Source organism: Haliotis rubra, unplaced genomic scaffold (genome assembly GCF_003918875.1).
Source record: "Haliotis rubra isolate DU_JTF1 unplaced genomic scaffold, ASM391887v1 Scf164, whole genome shotgun sequence".
Classification (NCBI taxonomy): domain Eukaryota; kingdom Metazoa; phylum Mollusca; class Gastropoda; order Lepetellida; family Haliotidae; genus Haliotis; species Haliotis rubra.
Window position 1 is genome coordinate 1,307,398 of NW_025765603.1, and position 25,937 is coordinate 1,333,334.

The following is a 25,937-nucleotide window of genomic DNA, read 5'->3' on the forward strand; positions in this document are numbered from 1 at the left end:
TCCTTCCTACAACACAATGTAAGGCCAGTATTTCTTCCTGTGTTTAATCAATTGCCTCCCATCTTCAGGTCTCTGGACCAAAAACAAAACAATGTGTTGTCATCAGTTCCTCCAAACCATTATCTATTCGAAATCTTACTGTACTTAATGCAATCAATAATTTCATATGCCTAGGTGTACAGAAGTGATATTTAGTGATACTCCAAGGCTGGAGTGCTGGGTCTGTCTATTGATTGGAAGCATCAATGGATTTTGTACAGGTCTGCCTTGCCTGGCGCTATAGCAGCCTTCCACGCTGTCTCACTCTCGCCTTGCAGGACAGTGGCAGTGGTAATAGACCAATTCCTGTGATAACCGTTATCACAAAATAGAGGAGATTGTTCTAGGATATTGTTCCGCTTCTTGCTGGACAATTCACTAGGAAATATTTATGTGCAATGTCTCTTACTGAATATTTATTGGATGGCTATTGAAATTAAATATGAAAAGCCGGAATTGATTTGGTGCCCAGTGTGAACAGGACATTTCAAAGGGACTGACCAGTGGGATATTACTTTTCAAAGTGGATTTTATAATATTCTTTAAAACAAATCTATGGATACAACAGTGAGCCTGCTGTCATAAGCTTGTTGTGCTTGGGGCAAGGTGCTTGTTTCCTATGATTGTGACCACTGCTAGTTGGAGGTTATAGGGATGTGATTTCAGGATGTGCCAATCAAGACTGGGCGCTATGGTCTGAGAACTGCTGGAACTTATTCCATGACAGCCTAACAGGTGTTGCCGTAGGGACATATTGGTTCTGATTTTAATAGGATCCAACTTTGATATTTTAGTGACTGTTGGCTAGGACATCCACTGCAGAGTTTATCAGACACTGGGATATTTCAGAGTGGTGTGGATATTGAAATACTATAATAACTGTGCCCAAATCGTGTGATATATCCAAGGTTGAGCGACAGATCATCATGATGTACGATAAACCCAAAGAGGAAGCCCCTGCTGAAGGTAATGGTTCTTATTAACACTACAAATTTACACCTTTTATGGTTCACAGACTGAGATAAATCAGCTTGGTGAAATAGGTGATAAACTTTTAATGTTACTTCAGATTTCTATCTTTCCTTGTGAAATGGTTGGTAAGTTTAGTGAGAAGATGTTCATGTGTAACCAATGATTACATAACCGGATCTAAAATTATCAGATTTGTTAGATCATTGTAAATGTTTCTTCATTATGTCTGAGTGGTGGGGAAACAGGTAGAGGTTACTCATGGTTACAGTCCGAGTTTGATTCCATTCATGGATACAACATGTGAAACCCATTTTCTGTCGTTCCCTGTCCTGATATTACAGGAAGAATTGCAGAATAGAACTATACTGAGTTAATTTCTCACTATTTTATGTCATTTAATGTGTGGTTTTAGGATCTCGACTGTTGATATGTAAACTGAAAAATTAGAAAATGTTGCCAATAGCCTCATTCATGTATTGACTGAATTTCACAATGGCTCTGTAGGAAAAGTCATGGTCTAGTTGCTGTTTGCTCATCGTGTCGAAGATGGAGGGTTGTTTTCCTACGGGTACAAAATGTGAAGCCAATTTTTGGTATTACCAGCAGTGATATTACTGGAATATTGACGAAAATGTTTAAAGTTATATTGACCCACATGCATACTTCATCTACTTCAAGAACACATGGTGTCAGTCGATATTAGTGTATTAATATAATAATATTAATATATTAATATAAAATATTATGTTTAGTACTGGATCAGGCATATCAAGCACTTGATGCAGAGTGAGTGGGTGAGTGAGTGAGTGGCATGCCTAGCATTACTTCAATAATATCCAGCATCTTAATGTGAACCTTTCTTAAATGTACAGTTACCATATGATTCAGGCTTTGTGCCACTTTTAAAAATATTCAGTTAATGACATGTTAGTGGACACCAGACATGGTCTTTACACAATGTGACCCTATTTGGAGTCAAACTCACATATGACTAGCAAATACTTGAACCACTGGGCTACTCCACCATCCCATTATATTTCAAAGCTGCATTCCTATCAATTGGGAATGTTCAGGTAGCCCCCCTGGTTCAAGCGTTTGCTTGTCATGCCGAATACTCAGGTTCAAGCCTATTTCTGTTTGGCCCCTGCAATGATTTTGTTTGAATATTGATAAAACTGTGAAAAACAATTCTCACATAAGTACTCATACACTCAAGTGAAAGATGTTTCGTGATGTCAGAGTAAATGCGTATTTATTATGCCTGTGTTAAGATCCTATGATGTTTATACAAACCTCAGCCTTCCTTACAATGGGTCAGGGTGGTGTAGTAGGTTTGCTGTTTGTTTTCTCCCCCCATAGGTACTGTGTTTGAAGCTTGGTTTTGGTGTTCCTGCCATTCTACTCCTTCATCCACCATTCTGCCAAAATACTCACTCACTCACTCCAGGCAAACCTGTTATTACACTGTTGTTAGAAGAAGTTACAAAAAGAACCAAGCACCTGAAGATTATTTCACAAATTTACTGTTATGCATCCATTCGTGTATCTTGCTTGTATCTCCCACAGACCCTAAAGTACTAACTAACTTAAAAACATAAAATAAGATTTTTATGTCCACCCATTGATACGACTCAATTTTTATGGTCTCATTTAGGAATCACATTGAATGAGTTTCATAAAATATCCTTGCGGTATTTTTATGGCTCTCTGAAGGACATTGACTTTACTTACCTGTGTCAAATCATATTGACTCTACAAGCCCGAGCCTGTCACTTGACACCATTTTCCATCAATCTTAGCGTTAATGTATGGAAATTTTTCAGCAAAACTTACTAAGCCCAGGGATGGCAACATGAAAATCTATTTTCAGCGGAAAACTTAATATTGTGTCATTGAATGGGGGTTTCTCAATGGATTTAGACGATTCACAATCGAACAATTTGAAATAAAATCCGCGGAAATCCTTGGAAAATTGCCATCCCTGTAAGCCAAAAGGAACTTTACCAGGCAAGAGTGCAAAATTTCCAATATGCATTACAAAAAGTTTCAGTGTAGCATCTTGTCTCTCCATGTTGTCAATATGGCTGAAATATTGCCGATGTGACGTTAAATAATAACTCACTCACTCTCCATGTTGTAAGCTCTCAACAGTTGAGTTGGGTTTTGCGTCACATCAGCATTATTCCAGCCATATATAGTGACAAGATAAAGTCTGTATTCAAACACATTTTGATCACAAAGTCAAAAAGAAATTATATAAAAAAACAAAAAACATTTATATTCATGACATTATTATTTCCAAACAGAAAATGTCCTAGCACCAAATTATAAAACAATAAGTATGCTCTAAACAACCACATGTAGCCACCATACTGATTATATAGCACAACAACCATGTAGACAGAGTTAGTGCACTAATGGTAATGTTAAAAAAGGTTTCCTCCCATTTGTCAGACATGCCATTTGTCAGACAGGTTAAAACAACAAACTATCTGGTTGAGTGCACAGCTAATCCCCTGTCTGTTACCTCTTAGTGAAATAGGAATGGCCCAAAACAAATAACAGAAATCAGAAATGTAAGAATTCAGGGAAGACTATTTAATAATAATGATAATAACAATACAGATCCCCTGCCTGTTACCTCTTAATGAAATAGGAATGGCCCATAAAACTGGTGACTAACAGTAATCAGAAATGTAAGAAATCAGGGAAGACTTTTTACTAATAATGATAATAAGAATAATGATCACATCCAGTACAAGTAAGCAAATCAGTATGAAACCAGCCAGAACTGATTATATTAGAGTAGAGTCCAATATTGTCAGCCATCAAGAAGTATTTGTGGGGTTCCTCTCTGAGACTCAATGAATTCAACTCTGCGTATACCAGCCATTGCAGCAATATCTTACTGACTTTAGAGTTCATGTTATACATGTATAGTACATGTAAGATTATACTTATGTTTTGGAGAAGTTCAATCCACTTAAGTAATAAAAAAATGCAAAACAAATTCAGTTAAAACCTATTGATTTATCTGTACTGAGCCTCTCGTACTTCCTGTATTCCATATAGTTGAACAAACAACTCCAAATGTCGTTACTACAACACATGCCACCCCGTCACACTGATCAAAAGCAACTTACAAACACAATCATATTCTGGTTAATCTGTATCACTTAACAAACTTGAGAGCGGGGAGTAGCCTACTCTGTTCACAGTTTGGAGCAGCTCATTAGTTAGTGGGTAAGTCCAGGCAGTTACACTGGTCACACTTGACTGGACTGTCTGATGATTGGGCCGTCTGACAAATGGGAGTGAACCTAAAAAATTGACAACCTATTTTGAATGTTGTTTTTCACTTCTAGCTTTCTTTAACTTGCCATCTCCCTCTAATGTTGGGATAGAGATGGTTTGAAACACACAAGACAAGCATGAATACTCTCCCTCCCTCCAGGGGAATGTTCAGTGTAAGTCTCCAACCCCAGGACACAAAGGTTGCCTGGAACTAATGCTCTACAGCCTCAATGACAATGAATTAGATGCAAGAAATAAATTCCCAAACCATTAACATACACATGAATGAGTGAGTTTAGTTTTACGCCGCACTCAGCAATATTCCAGCTATATGGCTGCGGTCTGTAAATAATCGAGTCTGGACCAGACAATCCAGTGATCAACATCATGAGCTTCAATCTACGCAATTGGGATACGATGACATGTGACAGCTAAGTCAGTGAACCTGACCACCCGATCCCGTTAGTTGCCTCTTACGACAAGCATGGGTTGCTGAAGACCAATTCTAACCCGGACCTTCACTGGTAAATGGCTCATCAAAAATTCATATTTTGGCGTTTGTTGTCCTGAAAACTGGACAGATATAAACATAAGATTTTTTTTTTTTAAATTTAAAAGCAAACGAATCAGTGCAAGGCGAGACTGGTATCTCCGGAAATAATTCAATGAATAAATATAGAAAAATATGTGAGTTATGCTCTGCAAACTAAAGTCCAATTTGTTGTCATGGAAATCAGAAAAGTTAATTAAAAATTAGAAACATGCATTAAGAACAAAAGACACAAGTTTATGACCAGACTCATATATAATAAAAATTGGATGAAGCAATATTCAATGGTCCTTACGTAATGCATAAACAAACACTGTTATAATCAAATCATCAATGTATAATCCCCGACTTCATGATCAATGATCACTGCACATATTCCACTCAGCCCCTGTTCTCCCATCACGAACACACACATCAAAAGATGTTCACATTCATTTTGCTATTTTCTCATTGTAAAATGGAGATGAACCAAAATCGTTTTCAAATTACAGGTTTCAAATATTGATGTACTTTACCAAATGACATTTACTAGTACCAGATCTAAGTGGGAAATCTCTAATTAGAAAACAGAGTACGTTGAACTGTTAACGGGTTTCACATTTCATTGCCAAGAATATATCATCTCATGTAGTCTCTCACTGCATGAAACAAATTAAATCTCTGTTCTGTCCAGACCTGTATGTTATAGCTCTACACGAATCAGGTCTACATATGGCTCATGTTCAGGTTCTGAATTCCCCATGTCACTGGAGCTTCATTTTAAATGAAATGATAGAAAATTAAATAATTCCAAAGGAGTAAATCCATATTATTCGTACAGGTATAAAAATATTTGTTCTGTTCATTCTTGTAAAGTCTTCGAATAATATTTAGAAGCGATACACATAAAAGTTGAACATTTCTGGATGTCAGCTTCTGAAATGTTAGGAACACAATGTTTTAGAGTATATTATTACTCCTTTATGAGGTGAATGGAAAACTGATAGCTCAGTATATGTGACAACAGCAGTGATAACAAAGGCGGACACTCAACAAGGGAAGACAGTTAGGGGGGTGGAGGATGGGGGTGGGGTGAAGGCAGTTGGGGGGTATGATGATTTTTATGGAGAAGCATGGACAATGTGAATGACCCCTCCTAAAATTTATTTACATTTATGACACCCCACCCCCTAATTTTTAAGCATCATTTTCAAATATCATTATGTACAAAATTGCTGACACCCCTCCCCACTAGTACATGTGTACATAATTGATGACCCCCATACCCTTCCCAGAACAAAATGGGTGACCCCCCCCTTAAAAATCATCATTAGCCCCCTAGCCATAAATTATGAATGGTCCCTTAGTCAGGAGGTAATCCTAGCGTAAACAGTACTGATATGTAATCCTTTTTTTTTCTTACACACTAAAGAAAACTTTCAATTAAAACATTTCTAATGGCAAACATTGCTACCTGAATAGGACAAAAGTACTTTGAGGTACTGATACTTGTATCTATGACAACAGTACTACAATACATTGATAATCATATGGAAAACAACAGTGCTTCGATGTAGGATACTCATATCTATGACAACAGTTCTGAAATGTAATGATACTTGTTTCTATGACAACAGTACTGAAATGTAATGATACTTGTTTCTATGACAACAGTACTGAAATGTAATGTTACTTGTTTCTATGACAACAGTACTGAAATGTAATGTTACTTGTTTCTATGACAACAGTTCTGAAATGTAATGATACTTGGTTCTATGACAACAGTACTGAAATGTACAGATACTTGGTTCTATGACAACAGTACTGAAAAGTAATGATACTTGTTTCTATGACAACAGTACTGAAATGTAATGATACTTGGTTCTATGACAACAGTACTGAAATGTAATGATACTTGTTTCTATGACAACAACAGTACTGAAAAAATGTTTCTATGACAACTGCTGAAATGTAATGATACTTGTTTCTATGACAACAGTACTGAAAAGTAATGATACTTGTTTCTATGACATCAGTACTGAAAAGTAATGATACTTGGTTCTATGACAACAGTACTGAAATGTAATGTTACTTGTTTCTATGACAACAGTACTGAAATGTAATGTTACTTGTTTCTATGACAACAGTTCTGAAATGTAATGATACTTGTTTATATGACAACAGTTCTGAAATGTAATGATACTTGTTTCTATGACAACAGTACTGAAATGTACAGATACTTGGTTCTATGACAACAGTACTGAAAAGTAATGATACTTGTTTCTGTGACAACAGTACTGAAATGTAATGATACTTGTTTCTGTGACAACAGTGCTGCAATATGCTCATGCCTGTTTCTATGACAACAGTGCAGCAATGTTTTGACGTATGAAATGTTTGAACCTAGGACACAAGTACCACAATGTAACAATGTACAGATACTTAGTCCTGCAATGCAATGATACTTGTAACTATGACAACCGTGACATACTGATACTGCAGCTATCCTCTACAGCCATGACTTGTTGACCTGGTGTAATCTAACATGTACAAGATGGATTGATGGCAATGTAACCAATGCAAGACCCTGTATTGAACAGTGAAATACTGCACCCTCACTGCCCACTGACCCACTGCTGCAACTAGGGTCATACATTTCTACTGGCCACTCAGCATGATTTGTTCAATGCTGCATGCCATTGTTCAATGCTTCATCAAGTCGTTTGTCTTCAAGACACGTTTTTCCATATGATCGATGAGCTTGCCCTACATTTTTCATAAGTTGGTGTTGTTTCAATATAGTTTTTATGGATTAAACATAACTTATTCATGATACTTATTGGTATTGTGTAAAGTAAGTAATGTCATACGCTCTCCATAATATTTACATAATTTAATCACCATACAAATAATGTACCGGAAGAAAGGCGAGAGAATACAAATGCTTCAACCAGTATTCATTTTGTATCATACACAACTTCATGACAAACTTCTAGTGGGGTAGCCTAGTGGTTAAAGCGTTCACTCATCAAGCCAAAGATCCAAGTTCTATTCCCCACATGGGTACAGTGTGTGAGGCCCATTTCTGGTGCCCATTGCCACGATATTGCTGGAATATTGCTAAATGCAGTGTAAACTCTCACTCACTCACTTACAATTTTTGTATCATTGTGTATCACATCATGTACCAAATGATCTTCAGCCAATAACAACTGGCCAATGGTGACTGTGGTCTGCTTGTGTTAGTGAGACCGAGATCAGTCAGTCACAGCATCAATGGCTTTATCAGTTTAACCTTCGCTGTAATGGGACAAATACTCACATTACTGATTGATTAGGTACCTCATTACCATTAATGATGAGACTCAAGATGGGTTCGTGTTACTGGGCTCCCAGCCCTATAGCATTCAAACAACTGGCCTTCTCTTGCATCCCATTTTCATCCTTACTGATCAATTTTAGAGTTCCATACTAGCCCCTTCTCAATTCCAGAATCCCATTTTCAGCCCCACGGATCAGCTCCAGAATCCCATTTTCAGCCCCATTCATCAGCTCTAAAATCCCATTTTCAGCCCCACTGATCAGCTCCAGAATCCCATTTTCAGCCCCACTGATTAGCTCTAGAATCTCATTTTCAACCCCATTCATCAGCTCCAGAATCTCATTTTCAGCCCCACTGATTAGCTCTAGAATCTCATTTTCAGCCCCACTGATTAGCTCTAGAATCTCATTTTCAGCCCCATTGATTAGTTCCAGAACCCAATTTACATCCCCACAAATCAGCATCCCATTCTCACCCCTTCTCAATTCCAGAATCCCATTTTCAGCCCCACTGATTAGCTCTAGAATCTCATTTTCAGCCCCATTCATCAGCCCCAGAATCCCATTTTCAACCCCATTCATCAGCTCCAGAATCCCATTTACATTCCCACAAATCAGCATCCCATTCTCACCCCTTCTCAATTCCAGAATCCCATTTTAGCTCCACTGATCAGCTCTAGAATCCCATTTTCAGCCCTTCTGATCAGCTCTAGAACCCCATTTTCAGCCCCATTCAACAGCTCTAGAATCCCAGTTTCAGCCCCACTGATCAGCTCCAGAATCCCAGCTTCATCCTCACTGATCAGCTCTAAAATCCCATTTTCAGCCCCACTGATCAGCTCCAGAATCCCATTTTCAGCCCCACTGATTAGCTCTAGAATCTCATTTTCAACCCCATTCATCAGCTCCAGAATCTCATTTTCAGCCCCACTGATTAGCTCTAGAATCTCATTTTCAGCCCCACTGATTAGCTCTAGAATCTCATTTTCAGCCCCATTGATTAGTTCCAGAACCCAATTTACATCCCCACAAATCAGCATCCCATTCTCACCCCTTCTCAATTCCAGAATCCCATTTTCAGCCCCACTGATTAGCTCTAGAATCTCATTTTCAGCCCCATTCATCAGCCCCAGAATCCCATTTTCAACCCCATTCATCAGCTCCAGAATCCCATTTACATTCCCACAAATCAGCATCCCATTCTCACCCCTTCTCAATTCCAGAATCCCATTTTAGCTCCACTGATCAGCTCTAGAATCCCATTTTCAGCCCTTCTGATCAGCTCTAGAACCCCATTTTCAGCCCCATTCAACAGCTCTAGAATCCCAGTTTCAGCCCCACTGATCAGCTCCAGAATCCCAGCTTCATCCTCACTGATCAGCTCTAGAATCCCATTTTCAGCCCCATTGATTAGTTCCAGAACCCCATTTTCAGTCCCTCTGATCAGCTCGAGAATCCCATTTTCATCCTCAATGATCAGCTCCAGAATCCCATTTTCAGCCCATTGATCAGCTCTAGAATTACATTTCAGCCCCACTGATCATTTTATTTTCGTCACAACTTCAACACCCTTAAGAAAGTATTAAAGTGTGCAAGTTTCAACAGCCATATCAGTACAACACTCTTAAGGCTGTGTTAAAGTATGTGTATCAACAGCCATAGCAGTACAACACTCTCAAGGCTGTGTTAAAGTATGTGTATCAACAGCCATATCAGTACAACACTCTTAAGGCTATGTTAAAGTATGAGTATCAACAGCCATATCAGTACAACACTCTTAAGGCTGTGTTAAAGTATGTGTATCAACAACCATATCAGTACAACACTCTTAAGGCTGTGTTAAAGTATGTGTATCAACAACCATATCAGTACAACACTCTTAAAGCTGTGTTAAAGTATGTGTATCAACAACCATATCAGTACAACACTCTTAAAGCTGTGTTAAAGTATGTGTATCAACAGCCATAGCAGTACAACACTCTTAAGGCTGTGTTAAAGTATGTGTATCAACAGCCATATCAGTACAACACTCTTAAGGCTGTGTTAAAGTATGTGTATCAACAGCCATAGCAGTACAACACTCTTAAGGCTGTGTTAAAGTATGTGTATCAACAGCCATAGCAGTACAACACTCTCAAGGCTGTGTTAAAGTATGTGTATCAACAGCCATAGCAGTACAACACTCTCAAGGCTGTGTTAAAGTATGTGTATCAACAGCCATATCAGTACAACACTCTCAAGGCTGTGTTAAAGTATGTGTATCAACAGCCATATCAGTACAACACTCTCAAGGCTGTGTTAAAGTATGTGTATCAACAGCCATATCAGTACAACACTCTTAAGGCTGTGTTAAAGTATGTGTATCAACAGCCATATCAGTACAACGCTCTCAAGGCTGTGTTAAAGTATGTGTATCAACAGCCATAGCAGTACAACACTCTTAAGGCTGTGTTAAAGTATGTGTATCAACAGCCATATCAGTACAACACTCTCAAGGCTGTGTTAAAGTATTTGTATCAACAACCATAGCAGTACAACACTCTTAAGGCTGTGTTAAAGTATGTGTATCAACAGCCATACCAGTACAACACTCTCAAGGCTGTGTTAAAGTATGTGTATCAACAGCCATATCAGTACAACACTCTCAAGGCTGTGTTAAAGTATGTGTATCAACAGCCATATCAGTACAACACTCTTAAGGCTGTGTTAAAGTATGTGTATCAACAGCCATAGCAGTACAACAACACTCTCAAGGCTGTGTTAAAGTATGTGTATCAACAGCCATATCAGTACAACACTCTTAAGGCTGTGTTAAAGTATGTGTATCAACAGCCATATCAGTACAACACTCTTAAGGCTGTGTTAAAGTATGTGTATCAACAGCCATAGCAGTACAACACTCTTAAGGCTGTGTTAAAGTATGTGTATCAACAGCCATAGCAGTACAACACTCTTAAGGCTGTGTTAAAGTAAGTGTATCAACAGCCATAGCAGTACAACACTCTTAAGGCTGTGTTAAAGTATGTGTATCAACAGCCATAGCAGTACAACACTCTTAAGGCTGTGTTAAAGTATGTGTATCAACAGCCATATCAGTACAACACTCTTAAGGCTGTGTTAAAGTATGTGTATTAACAGCCATAGCAGTACAACACTCTTAAGGCTGTGTTAAAGTATGTGTATCAACAGCCATAGCAGTACAACACTCTTAAGGATGTGTTAAAGTATGTGTATCAACAGCCATAGCAGTACAACACTCTTAAGGCTGTGTTAAAGTATGTGTATCAACAGCCATATCAGTACAACACTCTCAAGGCTGTGTTAAAGTATGTGTATCAACTGCCATAGCAGTACAACACTCCCAAGCCTGTGTTAAAGTATGTGTATCAACAGCCATATCAGTACAACACTCTTAAGGCTGTGTTAAAGTATGTGTATCAACAACCATAGCAGTACAACACTCTTAAGGCTGTGTTAAAGTATGTGTATCAACAACCATATCAGTACAACACTCTTAAGGCTGTGTTAAAGTATGTGTATCAACAGCCATAGCAGTACAACACTCTTAAGGCTGTGTTAAAGTATGTGTATCAACAGCCATAGCAGTACAACACTCTTAAGGCTGTGTTAAAGTATGTGTATCAACAGCCATAGCAGTACAACACTCTTAAGGCTGTGTTAAAGTATGTGTATCAGCCACAGCCATATCAGTACAACACTCTCAAGGCTGTGTTAAAGTATGTGTATCAACAGCCATATCAGTACAACACTCTTAAGGCTGTGTTAAAGTAGTATGTGTTATCAACAGCCATAAGTACAACACTCTTAAGGCTGTGTTAAAGTATGTGTATCAACAGCCATATAGCAGTACAACACTCAAGGCTGTGTTAAAAAGTATGTGTATCAACAGCCATATCAGTACAACACTCTCAAGGCTGTGTTAAAGTATGTGTATCAACAGCCATAGCAGTACAACACTCTTAAGGCTGTGTTAAAGTATGTGTATCAACAGCCATATCAGTACAACACTCTTAAGGCTGTGTTAAAGTATGTGTATCAACAACCATATCAGTACAACACTCTTAAGGCTGTGTTAAAGTATGTGTATCAACAACCATATCAGTACAACACTCTTAAAGCTGTGTTAAAGTATGTGTATCAACAACCATATCAGTACAACACTCTTAAAGCTGTGTCAAAGTATGTGTATCAACAGCCATAGCAGTACAACACTCTTAAGGCTGTGTTAAAGTATGTTTATCAACAGCCATATCAGTACAACACTCTCAAGGCTGTGTTAAAGTATGTGTATCAACAGCCATAGCAGTACAACACTCTTAAGGCTGTGTTAAAGTATGTGTATCAACAGCCATAGCAGTACAACACTCTCAAGGCTGTGTTAAAGTATGGAAGTTTCAATAGTCATAATTGTACTGTACAGCCAAACAGTTTTGTACTGAAACCATTATACAAATTTGTGAACTTAGTTCATTTTAGAATACAATTGTTAATATCGGCGATATTACAGACTGTTTCCAGGCTAACTGTTTAGTTTCAACATGGGAGTCAAAATATAAATTAACACATCTATGTTGTCATGTGAACATAGTCCACATTGACGTCACAAATGGCAAAGGAAACTGTTATAGAATAAACAAACAACGCTTAGGCCCAATCAGTACAACCAACTTGAATCAACAACATGCCTACCAAGTCAACAACCATTCTTCTACTCAATAATGTAGCTGGTGAGATTCGTTTTTTCATAGCAAATGTCTCCTACGTTTTGCATAGCAAATCTATGTTGTGTTTTTCAAACAAAATGGCTTTTGTTTTCGAATGTATATTTTGTTTTTTATTGCAACATTGTTTGTAGTTTTCATAGCAAATGTAATTTGATTTTTTCATAGCAAATATTGTTTCTTTCTAAGAACCATGTATATCATCATTTTCATTATCAGATTTGTTGACATTGCTGTCATGTAGAAATTGGAGAAGAATCTCTTCGGCTTCTTAAAGCGACCGTAAGGTGCATTGTTTGCTGGTCACACTACATCAGTCTGTTCAACCTTTAGTCATATTTCCACATTGCTATTACGTATAACAAAACAGGTGTTGTGGGGTAGCCCTGTGGTTAAAGTGTTCGCTCATCACACTGAAACCCTGGGTTTGATTCCCCACAAGGGTACAATGTGTGAAGCCCATTTCTGGTGTCCCCCACTGTGATATTGTTGGAATATTGCTAAAAGCCGCATAGAACCCAACTCACTCACTCACTCACTATAACAAAAATGCTCTAGGAACTAACTAGTTTGAGATGATGCAATGAAACCATAGGGTAATAAATCTTGTAGTTTCTGTGTCTCAAGGAAGTATAAGTCATGGTAACTGAATATCAAACGTTGATAAATCCACATACAAGCATGAAGTTGGAAAAACTGATTGGTCAGTCAAAACACTTTTGATTGAAACTGCTCTGATATGAAGGCACCTATGTACATCCAGTTTAGAATTGGTCTTCAGCAACCCATGCTTGTCGTAAGAGGCGACCAACAGGATCAGGTGGTCAGGCTCGCTAACTTGGTTAACCCATGTCATCATATCCCAATTGCGTAAGTCGATGCTCATGCTGTTGATCACTGGATTGTCTTGTCCAGACTCGATTTTTTACAGACCGCTGACATATAGCTGGAATATTGCTGAGTGCAGGGTTAAACAACAAACCAACCAACCAATCATCCCTGGCCCTAGACAATATATTAAAAACAAAGAAACCAAATGAAGTTTAGACTGATTTAGCAAGTCTAGATTACGTCATGTTTTGGTAGTTGCATTGTGCCTGTTTATATTGGATTTTATGCATTTTTTTGGGGTGTGTATTTTAAAAAATGATATATCTGGGACGAAATGTTAGTTTAGAACAGGGCATGAACATATAGAACTGAAGACATTGTCCATAATTATTACACTAGTGCCCCCTCAGTACTGCAGTGATCAAGGGTCTCATCTATGTACCGGTAAGGTGAGTCAGTGAGTGAGTGGGTTGGGTTTTACGCCGCTTTTAGCAATATTCCAACAACATCATGGCTGGGGACACCAGAAATGGGCCTCACTCATTGTATCCATGTGGGGAATCAAACTTGGGTCTTCAGTGCGATGAGCAAACGCCTTAACCACAAGGCTACCCCACTGCTCCCCTGATAACAGGAGACGAGTATTATTTGTGTTCAGTATGGTATGCTAGTATATGGTGCAATATGATAGTGGTTGCTTTGAATTAGGTAAACGGAAGTAGTATGTTATGGAGGGACACAGATTAACATGAACATTATTGAATGACATTTTGAGTACAATTACTAATCTTGATTACGAACATCCAGATGTGCAAAAAACATGTTTTATTACTAGATAGTGTAACAACAAGATTAACTTGCGTTATTGAATATGGATTTGTTGACACTATATTTCTGAAGACTGATAATCAAGATGAGAAGATGAATGAAGGTTGGGGGTTCGACTTATGTACAGAACATACCATTTTGATTCTGATTTAAAGGGTCAAGTTAGGACCTTGCCTTATCTATGAAATCGGCTCATCTACGGTTATATATGGTATTATCTTACCTTCATGTAAAATACTTTAATTTCATTGGTCAATGACGCTTTAACAAGTTTCCTCAGGCGCGTAGCAAGCCAATTTTTTCGTGTAAGCCCGATAGGTTGCAAAGCGTTATGTTTAGATAGTATTGAGGGCTTGCCTAACCTTTTTGGCAACAATCATGTGTAAGCCCAGGCTTTTTTTTATAATGGAAGCTATGCCCCTGAGTTTCCATGTCACCCCTCCCAGGAGGGCGACAACTGGAAAAATATTACCCGCTGCCACGCTAACCGCCAAGCTCTCCACCAAAAAGCTGAAGCGCTAATAATCATATGACGTCATAATATGATGCATGCCGTGCCCGTAGTTTGAAGAAAGTTCGATCAGCTGTTTTTGTGTTCACTTTGTACAGATTTATTTTTCCGACTTTCACTGCTTTATTTACGCTATTTTATACATTGAGTGGTTTGCACACTCAGCTTAAACATAATTAACCATTTTTATAGCAGTTTGAAGCTTGTCAGAATATGTTTCACTAAATTCAAAAATCCAGCCGAGAGGCAGACGCCATTTTGTTTACATGTCATATAGTTGGTCGGGATCTTTTACATAAAATAAACTGATGTTTTGTACATTTAACATGGCGGTAAGATAAATACGTTGTATGCTTCTCCCTCGGGTAATACGGTCTGATGTACGCCTTTTTGTAGCCTACCGGCTCGGGTGACACTGCTACAAAGAGGCAAACATCAGACCTTATTACCCTCGAGAGAAACATACAACTTACAGTATGTTATGATTTATTTCATGTCCCAAAATTTTAAATTGAAGGTGTTATTTACTGTCCTTATTACATACAAAGCAGTGTCAGTAATATTTCTCCGTGTGACTTGTAATGCTTGTGAAAATGAAGCATACAGTTTATGGATGACAAATTCTTGTTTACTGAATAGAGCAATGTTTCGATGTAGATTCTTAAACCATTATCAAGCTAACGGTTGTGAGCCTGACATTACACAACCCTGGAATTCGTTGTCATCATTATTGTAGCATGCATCATTTAGGTGACGTTCATGTCTTTCACATTACAGTAAACTCTGTGAAAAATATCTCTAAACAGAGCCTTATGCAGTGACAAGTGCAAAAAACTTCCTGTATCAGATCCCATTTAAGGACATTTTTCAACCAATCAGATTGGTACATGCCACAGTTGAGATCTGTATTGAAGGCTCACTTCCTGATAGGGGTATAATCATTTGGCTGCACTGGTCTTAATTAAATATATGGTCTGGCATGCAGTCTTTTCTCCTGTTGAAATAAGAGAATCTTTTGAGGAAACTTCTGAGTTACAGGAGTTCGTGTTTCACAAAAATAAAAAAAATCTCATTAAATTGGTAAGAAAACTTCTTCAGATTGTTTCCTTCTACACAAATGGACAAAGAAATGTTTTGGTTTTTACATTGTGAAGGAAAGCTGATATAACGTGAAGTATTCCTGGCAACAGCAGAGAAGTGGTCAACTTGTCAATGACTGTAGACATAAATGTATCAGTGAAATATAAAGATTTGGGTTTCGGATCAGATTACCTCATTTGACTTGTGGAAAGTTTGAAACTATTTTAAAGGTTATGTAATGGAAGATTCTTCAAATGTCAGTTTGAAACTGAATCGCAGTAAGTCAGAAAGTGATTGAATGAGTAAGTACAAGTACAATATGATCATGATTACGATTGTATGCCGTGATGGGCCCCTAAATATGGTTTCATGACTAACTGCTTTTCATCATAATCATGAGCTATGTCATATTTAATGTGTCTCGATTTTTTAGACCTGAAATTGTGTTTGAACATAATTGTAGCTTCTATTGTACAAAGACACATCAATAATGCATAATTTAAATAAAAATACATCTACTTTGCAGCCTGATTGCATTTTATTGGATGATTTCTCTTCATTTAAGCCATATTATTCTGACATAGTGGTCTCAAATAGCAGCAAGAGTCATTGCAACGTACACGATGTTCCCAAGAGAGTAAACTTAATGTGCATGATGTCCTCATGGAACATAGCTTGAATACCAGAGCATGCTCTCTCATTCATGCAAGGAAATTGAAAGTAATATCAATTTGCCATGGTGTTTAATCTGTACATAGATCTTGGTTAAATTCTTGTATATTTAGCAATGTAACTCGAGAATTTGATGTAGGGTGAATAGGCTCATCAGTGGCACAAATCGATGATCTTAATGCATCTTTTATGTGCTTCCTCTCTGTATCCTTCTATGAAGAAGAGCATTTTGCTGTCACTGTGTCCTCCCATGTAGAGCATCATTGTGTCCTTCTATGTAGAGCATCATTGTGCCCTTCTATGTAGAGCATCAATATGTCCTATGTAGAGCATAACTGTGATGCCATTGTGACTTATGTCGAACATCATTGTGTCCTATGTAGAGCATCATTGTGTCCTATGTAGAGCATCATTGTGTCCTATGTAGAGCATCATTGTGTCCTATGTAGAGAATCATTGTGCCCTGTTATGAAGAGCATCATTGTGTCCTATGTAGAGAATCATTGTGCCCTGTTATGTAGAGCATCATTGTGCCCTGTTATGTAGAACATCGTTGTGTCCTATGTAGAGCATCATTGTGCCCTGTTATGTAGAGCATCATTGTGTCCTGCTATGTAGAGCATCATTGTGTCCTCCTGTTATGTAGAGCATCATTGTGTCCTGCTATGTAGAGCATCATTGTGTCCTGTTATGTAGAGCATCATTGTGCCCTGTTATGTAGAGCATTATTGTGTCCTGTTATGTAGAGCATTATTGTGTCCTCCTGTCCTTTGTAGAGAATCATTGTGTCCTATGTAGAGCATCATTGTTTCCTATGTAGAGAATCATTGTGCCCTGTTATGAAGAGCATCATTGTGTCCTATGTAGAGCATCATTGTGTCCTATGTAGAGAATCATTGTGTCCTGTTATGAAGAGCATCATTGTGTCCTATGTAGAGAATCATTGTGCCCTGTTATGAAGAGCATCATTGTGTCCTATGTAGAGAATCATTGTGCCCTGTTATGTAGAGCATCATTGTGCCCTGTTATGTAGAACATCGTTGTGTCCTATGTAGAGCATCATTGTGCCCTGTTATGTAGAGCATCATTGTGCCCTGTTTTGTAGAGCATTATTGTGTCCTCCTGTTATGTAGAGCATCATTGTGTCCTGTTATGTAGAGTATCATTGTGTCCTGCTATGTAGAGCATCATTGTGTCCTGTTATGTAGAGCATCATTGTGTCCTGCTATGTAGAGCATCATTGTGTCCTGCTATGTAGAGCATCATTGTGTCCTGCTATGTAGAGAATCATTGTGCCCTGTTATGTAGAGCATCATTGTGCCCTGTTATGTAGAGCATCATTGTGTCCTGCTATGTAGAGCATCATTGTGTCCTGCTATGTAGAGCATCATTGTGTCCTGCTATGTAGAGCATCATTGTGTCCTGTTATGTAGAGCATCATTGTCTCCTGCTATGTAGAGCATCATTGTGTCCTGCTATGTAGAGCATCATTGTGTCCTGTTATGTAGAGCATCATTGTGCTCAATGTGTATGTGAGGCACTTTCATCATTGAGCTCAAGGTGTAGATGAATCACCTTCATCATTGGGCTCAAGGTGTAGATGAATCACCATCATTGGCTCAAGGTGTAGATGAACCACTTTCATCATTGAGTTCAAGGTGTAGATGAATCACCTTCATCATTGGGCTCAAGGTGTAGATGAATCACCATCATTGGCTCAAGGTGTAGATGAACCACCTTCATCTTTGAGCTCAATGTGTAGATGAATCACCTTCATCATTGAGTTCAAGGTGTAAATGTATCACCTTCATCATTGGGCTCAAGGTGTAGATGAATCACCTTGATCATTGGGCTCAAGGTGTAGATGAATCACCTTGATCATTGGGCTCAAGGTGTAGATGAATCACCTTCATCTTTGAGCTCAAGGTGTAGATGAATCACCTTGATCATTGAGCTAAAGGTGTAGATGAACCACCTTCATCATTGGGCTCAAGGTGTAGATGAATCACCTTGATCATTGGGCTCAAGGTGTAAATGAATCACCTTCATCATTGAGCTAAAGGTGTAGATGAACCACTTTCATCATTGAGCTAAAGGTGTAGATGAACCACCTTCATCTTTGAGCTCAAGGTGTAGATGAATCACCTTCATCTTTGAGCTCAAGGTGTAAATGAATCACCTTCATCTTTGAGCTCAAGGTGTAAATGAATCACCTTCATCATTGAGTTCAAGGTGTAAATGTATCACCTTCATCATTGGGCTCAAGGTGTAGATGAATCACCTTGATCATTGAGCTAAAGGTGTAGATGAACCACCTTCATCATTGAGCTAAAGGTGTAGATGAATCACCTTGATCATTGGGCTCAAGGTGTAAATGAATCACCATCATTGAGCTAAAGGTGTAGATGAACCACTTTCATCATTGAGCTAAAGGTGTAGATGAACCACCTTCATCATTGAGCTAAAGGTGTAGATGAATCACCTTGATCATTGAGCTAAAGGTGTAGATGAACCACCTTCATCATTGAGCAAAAGGTGTAGATGAATCACCTTGATCATTGAGCTAAAGGTGTAGATGAATCACCTTGATCATTGGGCTCAAGGTGTAAATGAATCACCTTCATCTTTGAGCTAAAGGTGTAAATGAATCACCTTCAGATGAATCACCTTGATCATTGGGCTCAAGGTGTAGATGAACCACCTTCATCTTTGAGCTCAAGGTGTAAATGAATCACCTTCATCATTGAGTTCAAGGTGTAGATGAATCACCTTCATTATTGAGTTCAAGGTGTGTATGAATTACCTTGATCATTGGCCTCAAGGTGTAGATGAACCACATCATCTTTGAGCTCAAGGAGTAGATGAATCACCTTCATCATTGAGATTTCATATTTTGCTCTGCCATGCAGCTCTCCAGCAGTGCCAGTCTTCATGGCCCAGTTATTCCAATTTGCCACAAGATTATCTTTTCCAAGTGGATCAAAGGCTATTTTATTGGTTGCTTGTGGATAACTAACCACTCTGATGCGTTTACAAGTCAATGAGCACTCTTCTGAAACTATCTGGCGATGGGATTTACTTAACTTAACCTGCTGGAACGTAATGACTTCTGAAAATTTGCTGACCAAATAATTTTCTTCAATGAAATATGTTCAGTGTGGATTTTAATATGCTATACTACTTTTAACTTTATTCCAAAACATTGAGGATGTGACACAGAAATTAGCTAAACAAATTATACCCATTTTGGTACCTGGGTGATGAGTGAACTCAGTGAGAGACTCACCTTCCAATATTGGGAGGGCCCCAGAATTGTTTCTGGAGAAGATGTATTTTTTAAAAACTTTTTAGTCATTATTCAAAACAGACCAGGAGGCAGTCAAATTGTTATTGTTTCCACAACTCTTATATTCAAGGCTTTGTACCAATTGTGAAACAATTGTTTCAAACTGCAATGACAATGAGTAGCCGTGCTGTACTGAAGGCTAAGCCCATGGATGTATAGTAATTCTATCCTTTAAAGAGGCAAGTCTAGATAAGTGGACCACTAGCCTTGCTCCAAGGCTGTACTGAAGGCTAAGCCCATGGATGTATAGTAATTCTATCCTTTAAAGAGGTAAGTCTAGATAAGTGGACCACTAGCCTTGCTCCAAGGCTGTACTGAATGCTGAGCCCATGGATGTATAGTATTTCTATCCTTTAAAGGGGCAAGTCTAGATAAGTGGACCACTAGCGTTTCTCCAAGGCTGTACTGATGGCTAAGCCCATGGGTGTATAGTAATTCTATCCTTTAAAGGGGCAAGTCTAGCCTTGCTACAAGGCAAACAGTACAAGGACACCAGTCTGTTATATATAAGTTTTAGAAATGATCATTTAAACTATTAATTATTACCATTAGAGATTTGCCCAAGTCTATGACTTCGAGTAACAAGAGGTTACACTGTAGGACAGTGAGTTACACAAGGTACAACTATAACACAATGTGTTCTAACTGGTTGACCCGCTAGGCAATATGTTACAGTTGATATTCTGCAAGACACTCCGTTACAATAGGCTAAACTGAAAGAGTTATGATGGGCTAAACTGAAAGAGTTACAATAGGCTAAACTGAAAGAGTTACAATAGGCTAAACGGAAAGAGTTATGATAGGCTAAACTGAAAGAGTTACAATAGGCTAAACTGAAAGAGTTACAATAGGCTAAACTGCATAACATAATGTTACAGTAGGGTAACCAGCAAAATAATATTGAGATTATGGTAAACATACAAGGCAACTTAGACTGCTAAAACATAGGTTAATCTGCAAGACAATATATTATAATAGGTTAAACCATAAGATAATATGTTACAAATGTTTAAATTGCAAGACAATATATCACAATAGGATAAACTATAAGATAATATGTTACAATAGTTTAAACTGCAAGACAATATATTATATGCAGACCTTTAGCTTGTAATAGAGATAAGATGAAGCTGATGAGGCTAGCCTTAGCATGGTACGCATACCAGATGAAAGACTACACAACGCAGATGTGTGGATGACAATGAGCGCGGTGTGGATGGCGCCGACGGGACGGGACACATAGTTCAGCTTTTTGCGGCCCTCCGCCGTGGAAAAGCAGACGGGCAAAGCATAGGCAAGTTTGTACTTCCTCCCGCGGAGACAGCAGGCAGGTAAGGCATTGCAAACTTTGTACTTCCTCCCGTGGAGACAGCAGGCAGGAAAAGCAAGCTGGTAAGGCATTGTAAGCTTTGTACTTCCTCCCGCGGAGACAGCAGGCAGGAAAAGCAGGCTGCTAAGCGCATTGAAACTTTTGTACTCCCTCCCGCCGGAGCCAGCAGGCAGGAAGGTTTGGGCTGCCACTGTAAAAGTAGGAACCAAGTATCCATATTTTAAGCTGATTTGGTGTTAAGTCCCGTCGGCACCATGCCAACAGGCCCGCATGCTGCCCACTGCTGGGCAGCGGCGGGCTGCCATCCACAACGAGTTAAATTGTTAAAGGGGAGTAGGCGAGAGGGCGCAAAAGAGGTTTCACTAATACTTAATTGCTATGCAGTGCTGCCAGAATGGCCCGATGTTGGGCGCCATGCCCAGCTTGGATAAGTGCACCCGGACGAGGTACTGGGCAAGGCCGAGGGCTACGTCGCTGCAGCCCGAGGTGTTATAACTGGAGCCCATCACCCACGACGGCCCTGTAAGCCATAATTTCACATTAGATTTGTGTGCCTAACAAAGGCATACTACGAATATCGCCCTGTAGGCATTAGATCTCCAGTGACCAAATTCCTGAATCTGAGCTGCCGGATTCCTTGTAACACTGCTGAGTTTGCTGCCCCTAACCGAAATGAATGAGAAGAATAAAAGTTACTATTGATGGGTTGTTTTGCTGCCGTCAGCGTCTTCCTGAGCACTGCCTGAAACTGAAATCTTGTTAGAGGAGCGAGTTAGTATGAGTAAAGAGATACCCATCTGTACATGGTCGCACAGCCAAAATCGCTTTGACAGGGCATAGTATGGACTGAGGGACTGCCGTAATGGCAACGCGTGTGCAGCGGCCCTGCTGGTCTAGTTTGGAGGCCTGTAGGACCACCTCCACGTAGGATTGGTCAGCTAGCAAAAGACATGTCCTTCAGCAAAACAGCCCGCCAGACGAAGTCGCTTATTGAGCGGGCGACTACCTCCCTTACCCTGAAAAACAAAACAACAAAAAACAAAGAATGTTAGTTGCTGATTGAACGGGCCACGACCTCGCTTACCCTGAAGAAAGAATGTTAGTAGGTGCGCTGCTGAAAACAGAGAAGTTTCATATGAAGACCTGCATACCGTGGAAAGGAGTTGCACTGTAGCGTTAGCAGATCAACTGTAATGGGCTGATGCGTGTCTGGCTGCCTTGCTATCCTGGCCATACCTGCAATGGCTTACTGCCAGATATGAGGGCTCATCCAGGATCTGTACCGGGACCTCTCGCCTGCGTTGTGGTTTTGTTTGTTGTTTATTTTGTTTTAAAAATTACACAGAAATATAGAATATTAAATTTCCTATCCGTTGGTATAAATATAAGTGCAACCACCTCAGCGTTTTGGTTGAGGAACAGACCTTGCCAAATGTTGTCCACCATTTTGTTATGCATTAAAAACAGCAAATTATACCGCTTTTATGGCCCGATAAAAAATACTGTGCTCTGAATTTTTATTTGGCATCTTTACTGAAAGTGTGAGCTAAGAAAGTACAGCCCAATATACAAGTGCATACCAACTGGGTTTATATGTGCTTACGCACAACATAACACGCCCAACCAAAACAACTTCGCAATAAATGGCAAAACTGGATTCTCTTCTATGGCGTCAAACAACGACAGAGAGGTCATACATGTATAATGATAAGGGGCATAACTCTGTTATGCTTCACACTAGGTCAATGTAACTCAGATCACATGTAGAGAACCTGCTGTGGATATGGCGCGCTATGTTTTCTTTATCCTTTGCCCATGGCGAACCAAACTATTCAATTACAATTTCCCCAATGTGATCGGATACGCTTTAGCAGTTTCACAATTTACCAGAAAAGATGACAACGCACCACATGCGAAAGTATCGTAACAGCGCACCGGATGGCCCTATCCGAGTATATAAGTTAGTTCCTAGATTCCCATATTCTCCTGTGTGTATAGATGTATTTTGACTAATTTTTCAACGTTATTACCAGAGTACTAGCCATATCTTCAAATGTAATGAAATTGCTGAAAATAATACCACATTTTAGTTGACATAATTGCTTGCTTCACGCACCTGCCCTGCGATGTCGGAAAAAGGCGACCTTGGCACGCTGATCAGCATACATCTCACCCAATTTCCATTAATTGTATAAAGGTCTCGGCTTCTATGTCATAATTAAACACTCTTTAGATAAAACATAAAGTGACTGATTTTTCCCTTTAAATAGTGTCCTGACTATATCAACAATTAGACAGTTTGACTGTGTATCTTATTATGAGCAACACGCACACCTGTTTGGCATTAATTTGCGTGAATGAAAAATTAATATTTCGCAACGCCCCAATAGTTTGTTAGGATAAGAATTTTCTTTCTTTATGATTATGTAGCTATTTCTCTTAGTAAGTATGCAATGAAAGATGCAAAAAGATAGCCTTTATATATGGAACTATATATTAGAATATGGATGTAAGATTTGTCCAAATCAACACATGACTTGGTTTATATATCTCCAAACAATCTTCCTATAAAAGTCGTTAGAGAGTGATATCCTGTCATGCCAATATGAACTGAATATATTATAAAAACAATGATAGTGAATAAAAATGTTACCGACAAACGTGCACCTGGCCAATCAACATATGCCATTGTTTTGTATATAAAACGACACAAAAATATGCAATGAACAAGAAAATTCCTTTAAATATATGTCCATATACATTTCATAACATATGTAAGTCATTTTCATTAATTAGTATCAGTTTACTTATAAGGTTGAATTAAATCGCCGTTCATTAACCTGTCCATATGAAACTGCAATATTAGTCCAATATTACACATTGTACATCATAGGGACTAAAGTAATTGCAGCTATGGCTACGTTTCATCTTCGAACACTTGTGTAAAGATTTAGAAAATGGTGTACTGCACTAAATGTGCCAACCTCCTATGTAAACATCACCCAAACAATCCAAACTTTCAAGGAATAAAACAGTAAACCCTACATGCACGCATGACACCGAGCAAGGCCAAATGTAGATACTGAAGTCAGTTTCATGAAAAAATATCTGAGCTTTCCGCAAAATATACTATGCTGACGGTGTAATCGGAAGTCGGTTAAGGTGATTGTGTTTACTCTTGTTCAACCGACCTTCAAAGAAATTTCCCAATATGTACAACAATGTGGACATATGACATCACTACAGATGACCTATCTCTTACAATACGGTGGCCTTGCTGACAAGGATACGGAGGATTCTGCGAGGACCCTTTCACTGATTCAGGGATTGTTTGTATATAAATATGACATGTAAGTAATCAGAATGACTCTGACTATCGGTATGTTGTTATGTTTTTATCATTTTCACTGTAAGTAAGAGAAGACGCCAAAAATGCTGATAATTACAGTTGTCGTTCTGGGTGATTATGCGCAAGTCATAGCTTCACGCTGCACCAACTTTGACAATTTCTTATGAATTAACGAATCATTGCATTGTATCTATTCCTAATTTCCCATTTCTTTCTACAATACTCTTTCCATACCTATTCCAAAGGCATTGAGCCATTGCAAGCAATGAATAGATGAATGTTGGAAGAATTCAGAAAATGCTACGCGGTGTGAATCGGAAATTATCTTTGTTTACATTTCAAACGCTCAGTCTTTTCGAGCACTGCGCTCGTTTTCGCTCCAAAATGTTTCGTTTCATTTTTTCTAGACAGTTGGTATTGGTGACAAAGACCGGTTGCAATTTGATACTCAATTGCATAGGGAATTCAGTGATGCATTTTTCGAAGCTGAATATGAAACACACGTGAAGTAATAGGCGCCTCAATACCGGCCTACGCTAAACGCGTGTCCTTGCAAACACCATCCAACATGGCGGATAGCTCTCACGGCGCTTCGTGTAAGTGTGTTCTCGAAAACATCCCAACCGATTCTAGATTCATCGGCAACGTTTCAGAATTGTCACCAGCGACTCAATGCCAAACTGCTATCAGTGATCATGAATATGTTATTTTTGAAACCTCGATACTCCCAGTAATTTAAGTGAATACAGAAAGAAATGATGGAAAGCGAAAGCAGATGCAAATTAAATGTTAAGTTAATTCAGCATTTTTCAAGATACCGAAAATTACGCGAGAACCAAGAAATTATTTTGCGATGAAGCAAAATGGATAACCTGCCAGGAGAGCATGCAGAATAGAAAGGAAACGGACGTGGACGTATGACTGCGGATGTAACATCACTCGAAGTGACGTAGCTGCTATTCTGGAATGCGGAAATAATACACTGCCACGTGCGTTGCTACACTTACTGTAGGCTAAGTGTATAAGTAATTGTAAATGCTGCCCACAACCACATTAGTGAAATATGCTGCCTTCTTACCCGAGGTTGAGACAG

General features: G+C 38.9%; 1 protein-coding gene and 1 long non-coding RNA gene across 2 annotated transcripts in view; one reads left to right on the forward strand and one right to left on the reverse strand.

Moving 5' to 3' along the window:
- Positions 1-219: 219 nt before the first annotated feature.
- The window catches only part of LOC124271894 (membrane metallo-endopeptidase-like 1), a 93,708-nt gene continuing 67,990 nt past the window's right edge, over positions 220-25,937 (forward strand). Inside the window, 1 exon segment of the mRNA XM_046707061.1 lies at positions 220-1,005. Within this exon segment, the coding sequence (XP_046563017.1) occupies positions 966-1,005 (40 nt within the window). The 5' untranslated portion in view covers positions 220-965.
- LOC124271895 lies at positions 3,499-3,754 on the reverse strand. Its single transcript, XR_006897175.1, has 2 exons — positions 3,653-3,754; positions 3,499-3,538 (listed from the first exon to the last, which is right to left on the reverse strand). It is a non-coding gene; the product is annotated as an uncharacterized LOC124271895 (long non-coding RNA).